Source organism: Haliotis asinina, chromosome 9, assembly GCF_037392515.1.
Source record: "Haliotis asinina isolate JCU_RB_2024 chromosome 9, JCU_Hal_asi_v2, whole genome shotgun sequence".
Classification (NCBI taxonomy): Eukaryota; Metazoa; Mollusca; class Gastropoda; order Lepetellida; family Haliotidae; genus Haliotis; species Haliotis asinina.
Window position 1 is genome coordinate 245575 of NC_090288.1, and position 13686 is coordinate 259260.

General features: G+C 46.1%; 1 protein-coding gene across 2 annotated transcripts in view; it reads left to right on the top strand.

The window, feature by feature from the left end:
* Positions 1–12712, top strand: part of LOC137295519 (ragulator complex protein LAMTOR5-like) — a 44572-nt gene extending 31860 nt beyond the window's left edge. For both annotated transcript variants that reach the window (XM_067826886.1, XM_067826885.1), the window contains exon 4: positions 12008–12712. In XM_067826886.1, the coding sequence (XP_067682987.1) occupies positions 12008–12065 (58 nt within the window). In that variant the 3' untranslated portion in view covers positions 12066–12712. The remainder of the gene's footprint in view (positions 1–12007) is intronic.
* The last annotated feature ends 974 nt before the right edge of the window (positions 12713–13686 follow it).

Below are 13686 nucleotides of genomic sequence, written 5' to 3' on the forward strand. Positions count from 1 at the left end.
AACTTCAAGCCTCACTTTCTTCACAAGACAGTTGGACTTCACCACCTTCTTCAGCAACTGGGGTGGTTAATCAACCTTGAAAAGTCGCATCTTGTGACGTCGCAAGAACTGATGTTGGTCAAAGTCCCTCCATTCCATTGGGAGAAGATTCTCAAGTTTGCGAGCTTAGGTCTCTCAATCTCTGACCCTCAGAGAGTGGCAGTTTCTGTTGCGTCTCCTGACTTCGGCTGAAGACCTTACCCTCAGAGGTCGCCTCATGCTTTGGCCGCTTCAATGGTTTCTACCTTTCATTCAACGGGACAATTTACAAGTGAGGGTCCTGTTACCTCCGCATCTACATTCGTACCTCTGTTGGTGGACTCACTGTTGACAGACAGAGAGGATTCGTCTGCTTTTGGTTGTGCCCTGGTGGCCAACCAGGTCGTGGTTTGCAGAGCTGCGCCAACTCGCCGCTGGGCACATCCTTCAGTTACCAGAGTGGCCCAACCTACTGTGGCACCCTCACAGTCATCAGCTACATCCAGCCCCGATGAGGTTTCATCTGCACGGATGGATCATTTACAAAAGGCATTGAGAGCTAAGGGATATTCTACCAGAGTAGCTGAAGTCATCGCTCAAGCTCACCGCACCTCTACCAGATCTTTGTATGACAATAAGTGGACATCCTTTGAGAAGTTCTGTGGTCAGAAGTCTCAAGATCCCTTATCAGCATCACCGCAATTTATTGCTGAGTTCCTTATTTTCCTCCATTCTTCTTGACATCACAAGGGAAGTACTTATTATCGGAACGTATTTTGCAGCTCTGAACTCTGTTCTAGCTGTCAAATGTGACAGGCAAGTTTCTAAAGTTCCAGAACTTACAGGTGTGTTAAAGGCTTTCAAGTTGGAGATTTCGCCCTCCAGCATGGGATCTCAATATTGTTCTGCAACCTTCGAGGTCGTCCCTACGAACCCTTGGAGTTGGCTTCTCTTGAAGATTTATCCAGAAAGACAGTTTTTCTTTTGGCTTTGGCTACCGTTGCCAGGGTTAGCCAAATCCACGCCCTGGATGTCACTCGGATAACAGTCTCGCCATGGATGTGGCCATTTAGGTTTGCTGTGGGACTTTATTGCAAAAAATCAGCTACCAGGTCAGCCCGATAGACTGTTTACCATTCTTCCTCTCTAAGCGATCTTGGCACCAGACGATGTGGTGGAAAACTTGCTTTGCCCCGTGCATGCCTTAAAACTTTATATTGTCAAATCAGCTCCGTTGAGACGGGGTCGGAAGAGATTATTCATCCCTTTCTCCTCTGTGTGCAAGGGTGAGGTAAACAGGAACACCATTGCTTTATGGTTTCGTTCTACAATTCTGGACGCTTCTGATGCTCAAGGAGTGCCTCATTCCACGGCTCACAACCCGTGGAGCACCAGCGTCCACGATGGCTCTCCAGCTATCATGGAAGGCTGTTTTTGGAGATCGTCTACAGTTTTTGCCAGCCTCTACCTATGAGACGTGCAGTGGAGGATGTGGAGGATCAACAGTCCTTTGGTCCTCTAGTGGTTGCTCAACAGCTCACCTGGCCTGCCAATCATTAGGTAATTGTTTATACTTACCATTAGGTGCCATGGTTCTCTTTCATATTGTGCTATGATCAGCTCCATTGACTACCTTGAGTTACTATCTGTTTTCTTGTTACAGGATGGTTTCTGTGCCTGACTGCAGTGGTTTCTCAGGACTGCATAACTTGTGCTGGCATCGGTTGGTCCTCTGGAGTCCAACACCGCCAACCTACTGTCGAAGCCTTATTCATAAGTCCTATGGTAAGGTAAGTTAAAAATTTGTTGAAATCTAAATATTTTAGATATTTAAATACTTACCTTAACATAGGACTTTGATTTCCCTCTCAACGCTGGATGTCGTCTCCAGCGTCGTCGTTGGGATCTCTGCCGGACGACCCTGACTTACAACCGCCTTCAGCGACTGTGCCGACGCCTGGGATGGTGCGTTCGTCCGTGACGCCTGTATGTTTGTCCCCGGAACCACCTCACCAGGATCACATCGTGGATCTGTTTTCATCCAGATGCCTTGTCTCATCCGGAAGTCCAGAGGTTCCTGCGTTCCCTGCTGACGAACGGTGCTGCTGCGATGCCAGCGTCTATCCCGACACCAGCACCTGTGCCGACACCAGCGCCTGTGCTTACGCCAGTGCTTATGTCTACGTCAGCGTCTATCCCGACACCAGCGTTTATGTCTACACCATCGCCTGTGCTTACGCCAGCACCTATGCCTGCGTCAGCGCCTATCCCGACGTCAGCGCTTATCCCGACATCAGCGTTTATGTCTACACCATCGCCTGTGCTTACGCCAGCACATATGCCTGCGCCAGCGCCTATCCCGACGTCAGCACTTATCCCGACACCAGCGTTTATGTCTACACCATCGCCTGTGCTTACGCCAGCACATATGCCTGCGTCAGCGCCTATCCCGACGTCAGCGCTTATCCCGACATCAGCGTTTATGTCTACACCATTGCCTGTGCTTACGCCAGCACATATGCCTGCGCCAGCGCCTATCCCGACGTCAGCACTTATCCCGACACCAGCGTTTATGTCTACACCATCGCCTGTGCTTACGCCAGCACATATGCCTGCGCCAGCGCCTATCCCGACGTCAGCTTATCCCGACACCAGCGTTTATGTCTACACCATCGCCTGTGCTTACGCCAGCGCCTGTGCTTATGCCAGCGCCTATCCCGACACCAGCGTTTATGTCTACACCATCGCCTGTGCTTACGCCAGCACATATGCCTGCGCCAGCGCCTATCCCGACGTCAGCACTTATCCCGACACCAGCGTTTATGTCTACACCATCGCCTGTGCTTACGCCTGCACATATGCCTGCGCCAGCGCCTATCCCGACGTCAGCACTTATCCCGACACCAGCGTTTATGTCTACACCATCGCCTGTGCTTACGCCAGCACATATGCCTGCGCCAGCGCCTATCCCGACGTCAGCTTATCCCGACACCAGCGTTTATGTCTACACCATCGCCTGTGCTTACGCCAGCGCCTATCCCGACATCAGCGCTTATCCCGACACCAGCGCCTATGCCGACGCCGGACCCTGTGCCGATACACAGCCTGGTTTTCGTGGACAGCGTGGCTGTCCTGGGTGAATCTCTGTAGCAGTTATTGGGCTCCTCGCAGCACTCTTACAGAAGGTCCCGGGGTAGAATAGGCCTTCAGCAACCCATGCTTGCCATAAAAGGCGACTCAGCTTGTCGTAAGAGGCGACTAACGGGATCGGGTGGTCAGGCTCGCTGACTTGGTTGACACATGTCATCGGTTCCCAATTGCGCAGATCGATGCTCATGTTGTTGATCACTGGATTGTCTGGTCTGGTTACAGACCGCCGCCATATAGCTGTAATATTGCTGAGTGCGGCGTAAAACTAAACTCACTCACTCACTCTTACACAGTGCAGGATTCTAAGCGGGTGGCCATGAAGACTGAACTCAAGCGGATGTTTAAGCCGTTGTCTGCGCTGGCGTCAGCTACATCGGCGGCGGCGATGGACTGGTCTGAAGACAACGCCTCGAGAATCAATCACCTTACCAGGTATTCCTATGCCGGTAGGCGGGAGACTGGGTGTCCTTTGGAGGGACTGGTCGCATCCTCGAAGATCCTTACGTTACAGTTTGTCTACATAAGCTTCAAGCGGAGACAGTTTTCTTTCACTTGCTTTACTCTTTTTGTCACGAAGATTCTTCGAGACAACAACTAGGTGCCACGTCTAACTACACCTCGTGATTACAAGAGAGGACGGCATTTATCTTCGGGGAAAAATTGCCAACACATCTACCTGGAAAGCTATTGTCTACTTCAGTTTCAAGCGGCGGAACAGTTTTCGCCCGCTTTACTCATTTACACACGTGCTCGCCAAACAGCATGGTTACGGTCAAGCCTACAGGCTAGCAGGGTATCACCGTTTACATGATTTCATGATGATCAGTTATCTGCTACACCGGTGACGTCACGTCTATATTTTGATTGGTCCCCGAGAGACAACGCCCTGCAAAGGATCCCAGGGTCGTTACATCTACTATCTGATTGGTCATCGAGGGACAACGCCCTGTGCAGAATGTGTTGTTTTTATTCTAGTGTTAGCAAGTTGTCTGCAGTGACTTACAGTCATTTTACGATGGGAAGATGTCGTTTACACTCTAGACTAGCAGTCTACAGCAGCATTGGATGCCTCTAGTCGGCATAGAGATCCTTTAACAGTAGTCTGAATGCTGTCTGTCAGGAGGCGTGCAGCGATGTATGGCAGTTTCTGATCGGACAGCCAGCCAGCTTTAGATAGACTTCATTGAAATGTCAACACATTCATAATAAACAGCATGGTCGTTCTGAAGTCAAATAATGACGCATTCTTCACGGCATACAAGCTTTCCTTGAGAGAGGTGGACTTCATTATCAGGCCGTTAAGTCAGCTTGGATGACTTGAGAATCTAACTCCGCGGGATTTGATTCATCACATCGCCGTCCCAGGTTCGGGAGTCGAAGTTCAAGGCGATGTTATACACAAGCTGTACTCTGCCCGTTGTCACGGTGTCAGTAATAATGTCTACTCGATTTGCTCACTTCACCTCAGGATATGATCAGACGTAGACGTCTACTATTACATTTCTGGATCATGATTTCAAGACAGGTTTACGACATTGGACGTCTCAACACCACACCGGTGGTAGACTCGCTGGCTTATGTTTGCATAGGAACTTACATATTAGAGCCGTCATTCAACAACCATCTTTAGGTAGACACGTCTCTCCAAGGATTGAGTGCCTATCTAGTCAAGGAGGAGTGCCTATCTAGTCAAGGAGGTTGCAGCAGGATTCTGGAAGAGAGGAGATCTATCTCTTCACATCACCCAGTTGAAGATGAAAGCGGTGATGCATGTCTATCATTGGTTGACAGCACCGAGAGACAAGCTACTGATGATCCTTACGGACAACTCTCTGGTAGCCTTCTAGGTAATCAAGGGTCAAGGAGGCCTCGACCTCTACTACACTTCTTGTCGAGTCTGATCCTCCAAATAAAAGTATCTCTCATACCAGGAGCCTGCATCTTCATGGCAGATGCCTTATCTCGCCCCCTACGTATATCACCAACAGAGAATATTGTGTGTCGAGACACTTTCAAATAATCAGATTCTAGAGTGGGACCAATTGTTGTACCATCCTCACAATCGGACACTGCACCTGGATCCGCCGCAATTTCATCTTTGTGCCTGGACCATCTGTGAAAGTCTTGAGGGCCAAGGGGTACTCATCTCAAGTGGCGAAGTTAATCACCCGGGAGCACAGGATTTCCACTCAGTGGACCTGCAGGCGTGGACGATCGATGCGATGTCCCTGTCATGGGAAGGTCTGGACGCTTACTCGTTTCCACCATCAGCCCTTCTCTCAGAAGTGGTCGCCAAGGTCAAGCAGACTCAGAACCTGCGACTGCCTTTGGTCGCGCCTTGGTGGCCAGCCAGGTCATGGTTCCCCGACCTGCGTAGTCTCACCAGCAGAGAGTCGTACCAGCTTCCAGATAAGTTACATCTGCTTCAACATCCGCACAGTCGGCAGCTTCATCTGGACCCGCTGAGATTTCATCTTCACGGTTGGGTCATCTGCAGAAGGCATTGAGAGTTAAAGGCTACTTCTCTGAGTGGCAAGCGTCCTAGCTTGTGTGCATTGTATGTCCGCTAGGTCCTTATATGACGACATGTGACGCTCATTTGAGAGTTTTTGTGTTCAAGATCGCAAGATCCTATGACAGCTTCTCCACAGTTTTTAGCGAACTTCCTCCTGTTCCTGCATAACTGCAAGCATCTTAGAGGCAGTACTTTGGGGACTTATCTGTCGGCTTTGAACTCCTTCTTGGCGATTAAAGCAGATAAACAGATTTCCAAGACACCACAGCTTATTGCGCTACTCAAGCCTTTCAAATTGGAGGACCAGAAACTTAAGCTTCATCCTCCAGCTTGGGACCTCAACATCGTCCTACAACATCTTAGAGGACCTCTGTATGAGCCTTTAGAGGAAGCCTCCTTCATGTATTTGTCTAAAAAGGTCTTCCTTCTAGCATTGGCTACTGCGGCTAGAGTTAGTGAAATTCATGCCCTGGACGTCACACAGGTTCGCTTTGAGCAGTCAAGGCATGGACAAGCCTCCTTGGGTCTCCTGTGGGATTTTGTGGCCAAGAATCAGCTCCCTGGACAGTCAGACAGGCTGTTCTCCATTCCTCCTGCATCTTCAGTCTTTGGACAACATGACTTAGAGGAGGTGCTGCTGTGTCTCGTTCGAGCCCTCAGATGTTACATCCGGAAGTTGGCCTCTAAGAGACGTCCCCGTAAAAGAATGTTCATCCCACTTTCGACTACCTGCAAGGGGAGGTGAACAGGAACACAGGACTTATGGCTTCGATCTACGATCCTGACGGCTTTTAATGCCAAGCATCTACCTCATCCAGTGGCGAACAACCCACACGAGATCAGAGCGTTGGCATCTACCTTGGCCCTCCATAGTAATTGCATAGTGCCACAAACTATGGAAGGCTGCTTTTGGAAGTGGTCTACTGCCTTCACTTTCCACTACCTGGGGGACTTGGCAGTTGAGGACATGGAGGGACTACAGTCCGTTGGTGGTTGCCCAGCAACTTACCCAGCCGGCTGCTCTTTAGGTAATAATTACCGTTGGTCTTGAGATTAACCTCACCTTCAGGGTGCGTCGTTTTTTTCTTTGGAGTTCCCTTGGGTTACTCTTTGTCCTGCTTCCAGGTTTGTCCTGTGACTGTTGACATGGGTCTCCCAGGTTCTCCTAATGCATGTGCACTGGTTGCTGAGGGATGGTCCTCCGGAGTCCACACCACCATCCATCTGTCGAAGCCATATGCATAAGACCTATGGTAAGGTAAGTTAAAAATTTATTAAAATCTAAATATTTTAGATATTTAAATACTTACCTTACCATAGGGCGGTGACTCCCTCCCAACGCTGGATGCTCCTCCCCACTCTGGACTCTTTGGACCTTCCTGTTGCCAGTAAAAGTGATTTTTGGATTGTTCGCGCTTGCGCGAGTGGGGAGATCACGTCACTTCCGTGACTACATTCGTAGATTACATGAGGTAGCCATCTAGGGAATGGCGAATCAACGACTGTCTGATCTCTTCTAGCGAAGCTTGAGGTAATATGCATAAGACCTATGGTAAGGTAAGTATTTAAATATCTAAAATATTTAGATTTTAATAATTTTAACAATTTGTTTATTTGTGATTATTGTGTGTTGATATAGCACATATTTTGTCAACCGAGACTTAGTGTCAGTTGATGAAATCGTGTTTACAGTGTAGATTACAGCTGTCAGCGGTTGACCCGCTCTTAGTTTCTCCGGTGTGTAATCCCTTATGTTCTTCCACTATTTGCTGTGAAACTTGCAGAAATTTATCTGTTTCAGAATTTATTGTATAAGAAGCCTAAGAAGTCTAGATCACCTCGTGGTCGAAGACGAAGTCGTCTGCAACAAAGTCGTTGCAGAATCAACATTCTTTGACGATTTAGTCCTTCAGTGACAAGATCGTCCCGCTACAGGAACAACATATCTACTATGAACCAGCGTTGATGCTACACTTCGAGCAGAATGTCAACCGGCATAGACAACTCCAGGTCGTCAGACAATGTAGACTTTGTCAGCAGCCTTGGTCATAGACATCTCTATGAGTCAGCTGTCGCAGCCGTTCGACACAGACGCCTTCATGCAACATGAGCTTGGGAAGGTCATGTTGAAGAAGAATGAAGCCTACAATCTTCAACGAAGACTACAATCTTCAACTACGTCGACTACTCCTAGATCGGCCACGACTGCATCGTCACCACTCCTGGTTGTCAGACAACGCAGACTTCTTCAGCAGCCATCACAGCAGACATCTCTACGAGTCAGCTGTGACTGCACTCAACACAGCCGTTCGACGCAGACGCCTTTATGCAACAGACTTTATTCTTTAACTACGTCGACTGCTGTTCTGGGTGAGCACTAAACTAGATCTGCACTCACTCCAGAGGATGAAGAGGAGACGTATGCATGCACCTGTTCAGGAAGATTGTCACCGTCATCCTTATCATTCCGTCGCAGTTTGAAGGGAGATCCTCCTATGTCGAGTGAGTTCACCAGCACGGGCGAGTGCACTCACGTGGGTAACTATGCTCACGTGAGTGAGGAAGCTCAATGGTCTACTCGTCAACAGTGAAGATCTTCATCAGTCTCCCCAGCTTGTCGAAGGCGCTGTCAGTACTTGTTGTCCCCTTCAGAACTTGACTCACATAAGAAGGATCGTTGGCATCCATTGAATGCGTCGCACTCACGGAAGGATGAAGACAGATATTACTGACAGCTCTCTTCTTTGACTCGGAAGTCACATCGTGAATCACGAATAGTCTGGACTTAGTCTCACCATCCAAGGATTCCAACAAACCCAACACTTATAGGATGAAGAAGGAAGGCATGCGTTGACGTTTCTGCCGATAGCTCCAATATTTACGATTTCTGAGATGTTATCTACGGCATTCAAGTCAGCAACCAAGTTTCAACAACAACCTTTGCCACCTTTCAACGCTCGTCATTTCCTTCTTCACCATATGGAGCCCTCCAGGTTCGATTTAGAGCCGTCAATGAGACTCTCATCTCAAGTTCAGCAATCCTGCGAACGAGGAAGAGTGAATGATCCTATCAACTTTCGTCACTCAGAAGAAGGATCAGAAATTTACATCCGAACACCTCGTCTCAACTACTGCGGGACTGAATCTACTTCCTCAACAAGATTGAAGAGGTAGTGAGGATGATCTCCTATGACTCCAGAGAAGTGATGATGATCAAGTCCATTGTCACCTTGACAACGGTGCTTCAGCAGACAAGTCAGCATTACACTAACAAGTCCAAGTTCTCCAGAGTCCAGAGAGAGAGGGATAAGAAGTTAAATACCAAAGCGTTCAGGAGGGAAACATTGAAGATCAGGGTTGGAATGACTGGAGTTTTCCACCTTCAGCTGTTCCCATACAACCGTCTCAAGTGAGTGGATGTTTTCAACTCTACTGGAAGAATTGGGGAATTCTCAACGATGAATGTGTCATGAAGATTTTCCGAGACATCTACAACATACCACTGCAAACTACACCTCCGATCACAAGAGATGACAGTATTATCTTCGGGGGAAAAAAATTCCGACACATCTACCTGGAAAACAATTTGTCTTCATCAGCTTCAAGCGACGGAAGTTCTTTTCCGCACTTTTACTCATCTAGACATGTGCTCCCCAAACAGCATGGTTACGGACAAGCCTAAATGCTAGCAAGGGAATCACTGTTTGAACAAGATTTCATTACAAGTTGTCAGCTACACCGGTGACGTCATGTCTACAATCTGATTGGCCCCTGAGAGACAACCCCTGCGCAGAATGTGGTGTTATTGTCCCAGAATCAGGAAGTCGTTGGTGACTTTCAACGCTGGAAAGATGTCAATTAAGCACTAGATTAACATTTTACAGAGTCATTTGATTCGTCAGGCAGCATAGAGGTCTTCTAACAGCAGACTCAACGTTCCCTATCACGAGGCTTGCAGCAATGAGTGACAGGCATGATCGGACAGGCAGCCAGATGCCAACATGCTTTTTACTTAAACAAGCAAGGGTCAATGAGATCGCCATGTCTACTACACCTGTTGTTTCAACTCTTCGATATGGTCGACAGTCTGAATCTCCAAATAAAAGCATGTCACATACCAGATGTCCGCAACATCGTGGCAGACGCCTTATCTCATCCTCTTCATCCATCACCAACAGAAGGATGTTGCTTCGAGAGGCGTTTCAATTAATCAGCCAGACATTTGGATCGCCACAAATAGACTTATTTGCAACAGGGTTCCACAAACAGACTACAACCTTTGTATCACCTGTACCAGATCTGTTAGTCTGGGCAACAGACGCTCTCAGTATCCCATGGGAAGGACTAAATGTATTCACATTTCCCCCTCCAGTGCTGCTACCAAAAGTCATCAAGAAAACATAACAGACCAGGAGGCTACAACTGACTTTGGTTGCGCCTTACTGGCCAATGAGACATTGGTTTCCAACAATCATAGAGGAGTTACGACAGCCATCACTACTACTACCAGATTGGGAAAATCTGTTTAAAACACAGAAGATACTTGGCGAGAGCAGCGAAAGTAGTTACCTTAGCCTTGCGGAAATCCACTCGCACCCTTTTTGATGACAAGTGGAAGCGGTTTGAGACATACACTAAGAAATGCTTCACAGCAATGAAGGCAACATATCTGCAGATAGCAGAATATTTATGTCGCCTACTACTTTTCAGAGGTCTGAACGGCTCTACATTATCTACATACTTCGCAGCTCTCAGCTCAGTTGTCTCCATGGAAACGGGGACCAAGCTGACTAAAGTACCTGAGCTACTTGCCTTGCTACGCTCCTTCAAGTTGGAAGATCAAAAGAACATAGATTTTTACTCATACTTATCATTAAGTCCAGTCAGAGCATTGAAGATATCCATTGCACGTACTAAGTCAAGAAGGCAATGTTTCAAGCACCTGTTTACCCCTATATGCACTGAGACACTTACGAAAGTATCCCACAACACTATCTCAGTATGGATCAGAGCTGTTATATTGAGAGCCTTATAAAGCAGCAGGATTGGGACCTCCACAAGCTTCCAACCCACATGAAGTCAGAGCCTTGGCCTCTCCACTAGCGCTACATGGGAATTACTCGCTATCAACTATAATGGAGACTTTTGGAAGTCACAGTTTAGGCCTCTTGTCGTTGCTCAGCAACTAACAGTTCTCCGAAGGCGCAGAGTTCACTTACCTGTTTTACTTCACGTGACTTGTGGAAGCCTGACGCCCTGCGTAGTATAATGGTGGAAAGTCCATGCACACGTCTTAAACAGACTAGCATGAGTGATTATGACCATGTACTCGTAATGAAGATACTTGTGTGGGTGTGGGTGAGTGTATTTTTACATCCACTTATTTTAGAAGGGAACTGCAAGGGATTTCAGCTGTTCCACTACCTTCACCAGGGAAGAGGAGGTAAGCAATTAAGGATGAGTCAGGATAAGTATAAAATATCAATTTTATTCGGAAAATACTATAATCGGAATATTATCATAAAAAATTTCTTAAATGGTATGTATGGTCTCCAATTTCCTCATATAGGTGTCTTTCCACTCGGTGACATGACACAACAGAAAATCTCTGTTTCCGAAGCTTTGTATGAATAACGTGACATAATTTGTTCTATGACCGGTACCGTTCAAAGGCTTTGAATATTAACTAAATGTACCCTTGCCGAGAGTACTTTTACAGTTGTAAGAAGTGATTTTATTGTATAAAGACTGGTTTCTAATGACACTTTTTCCTCCATAGTCTGCTATAAGGATTGTGATTGGTCAAAATCAGGCACGTGGCCCAAGGCAGTCAATCATATTACAGTAATGGATACCATCCTTGAAAATGAAAACATTTTAGATGTAGATGAAAGTTTTCAATAAAATAATGCGTATTCTGAACGTGTCAAGCAAGAAATCGATACATATGCTTAAATTATGGAACTTGATGGATTATTATACTGGGTTATGACCTGTGACTAAAATTCTTCGTGAATATGATTTTGGTTTAAACATCATGTCCAAACATGAAAATAGAGGCGGTGAAAGCCGAGATGTCATTTGTTTGTGACTTGACTTGCATTACATGATCACACAAAACGATGGAAACCATAATTTATATGTACATTTGACAACTTTTATGTATGCTGTTGTTGATTTCATTCACTGGTTCATTCATTGTATTTAATGATTTCCTTGTTTCAGCTGCTGCCAAACATTTCTGAGAATTATGGTTTTCTCTGCCATATGCTCTTTTACACTGTACACTTGAGGTGAGGTGTTGAAATGTATGTTTTGTTGCAGGAGCGTCCTCATCAAGAGTTGTGACAGTCTGTCAGTGGCAGTTTTCAAGACCATGTGATGCTTACACCCCCAAAACTGCACAGTATTTATTCAACAAGTCATCTTGTAAAATGATCGATGTCATTTTCAAACTAAAACATCCCCTTAATTCCTGCTAACTTCTGCAGACCGAGTACAAGTGATTGTCTTGAAATGCTTTTAGTAAAGAAATGACTCTCCCTTCATATTGTCAGTTCCAGGTTGTACTGCTGTCAGTGGCAAGCCAGTGATTTAACAGCATAATCAGCTACTGATCTTGACATTCGGGCATTACCAAATGTAATTGAAAATAGTTCACTAATCAGGATGCTATCAGGCCTTTCACAAAATAAGTTATTTCTCAACTCCAGACAACTGTCTCACCTTAGATACTCTTATGTGTGTGTAGTAATAAGTTCAGCTGCCCGGAACATTGACGCGAGTGCATATTTTGACTGTGGTCAATCCCTATGTTGTCTGTCAACAACAATGGAAGTTAAGTACACCTGATTTTTCATGAAATACACATGCTGACTGCCTGTTAATGTATGTGGTGTCTGTCAACAACTGTAGAGGTTACTTACAACTGATTATAATGAAATACACATGCTGACTGCCTGTTCAAGTTGTCTATAGCCATGGAAGGTAATTACACCTGATTGTCATGAAATATACCTGTTGACTTCCTGTTCATGTGTGTGTTTGTTAGCAGCCATGATTGTCAAATGCAGGGTTAAGTACACTGGATGGTCATCATGAGACACAGTGTCCGGGACCCATATGTTGAAAAGTTGAGCTAAAACCCTGGGTTCAGTACACTGGACAGTCATCATGAGACACAGTGCCCAGGACCCATATGTTGAAAAGTTGAGCTAAAACCCTGGGTTCAGTACACTGGACAGTCATCATGACCCTGGCACAGCATCACAGATTGTTGTTCATGAGGATGAAGTCTCACATACTCATTGAGATTGTCATCTCTGAAGCGTGCAAAGGAAGGAAGAGCCAGGTATACGAGGAAAGATTGATAAATGAATCTATAACTCTGCCGGCATTTGTATACATGCTTCTCCAACATCACGCTGTCCCTTTCTCTGCAGTCCTCCCTCATAACACTTAGTGAACTGTGTCAGGATTTTTTATGTTAATTTGTATTTAACTTTTACACTTATAGGACACAATTCTGCTAAAACCTCAACCAGTTGGTCTGTTTTCTGATCAGAATTTCATTGAGCTCTGTATGTTTACTAGTTTCAAGATTGCAATTCATCCATCCCCTTTTGACCCAAATGGACTGTAGGTTGCTAGGACTAATTCTATCCCCAAGTACCCCACCGCACCTCAGTTGGTGTATAATAACAACTACTGCCACAATATAAACGATTCCATATGTGCTGCCACAAGTATTAAGAGAGAGAAGACCAGAAAGTTGTTGCATGAATGGTGAATAATGCAAATATAGCCTAAACAATACTGCATCACTGTCAACACAGTCTAGGCATGATCACCCTTTCTATGTGACCATCCCACTGGTATTGAACATGTTTCTTTGGTGTCAGATCAGACAATATGTCAGTCATTTCACAGCAGAAAATGGGAGGAAATCCAAGGTGCAAAACAACCCTTAGGTAAAATCAACCTTTGCCCCATTTGCTGAGAGA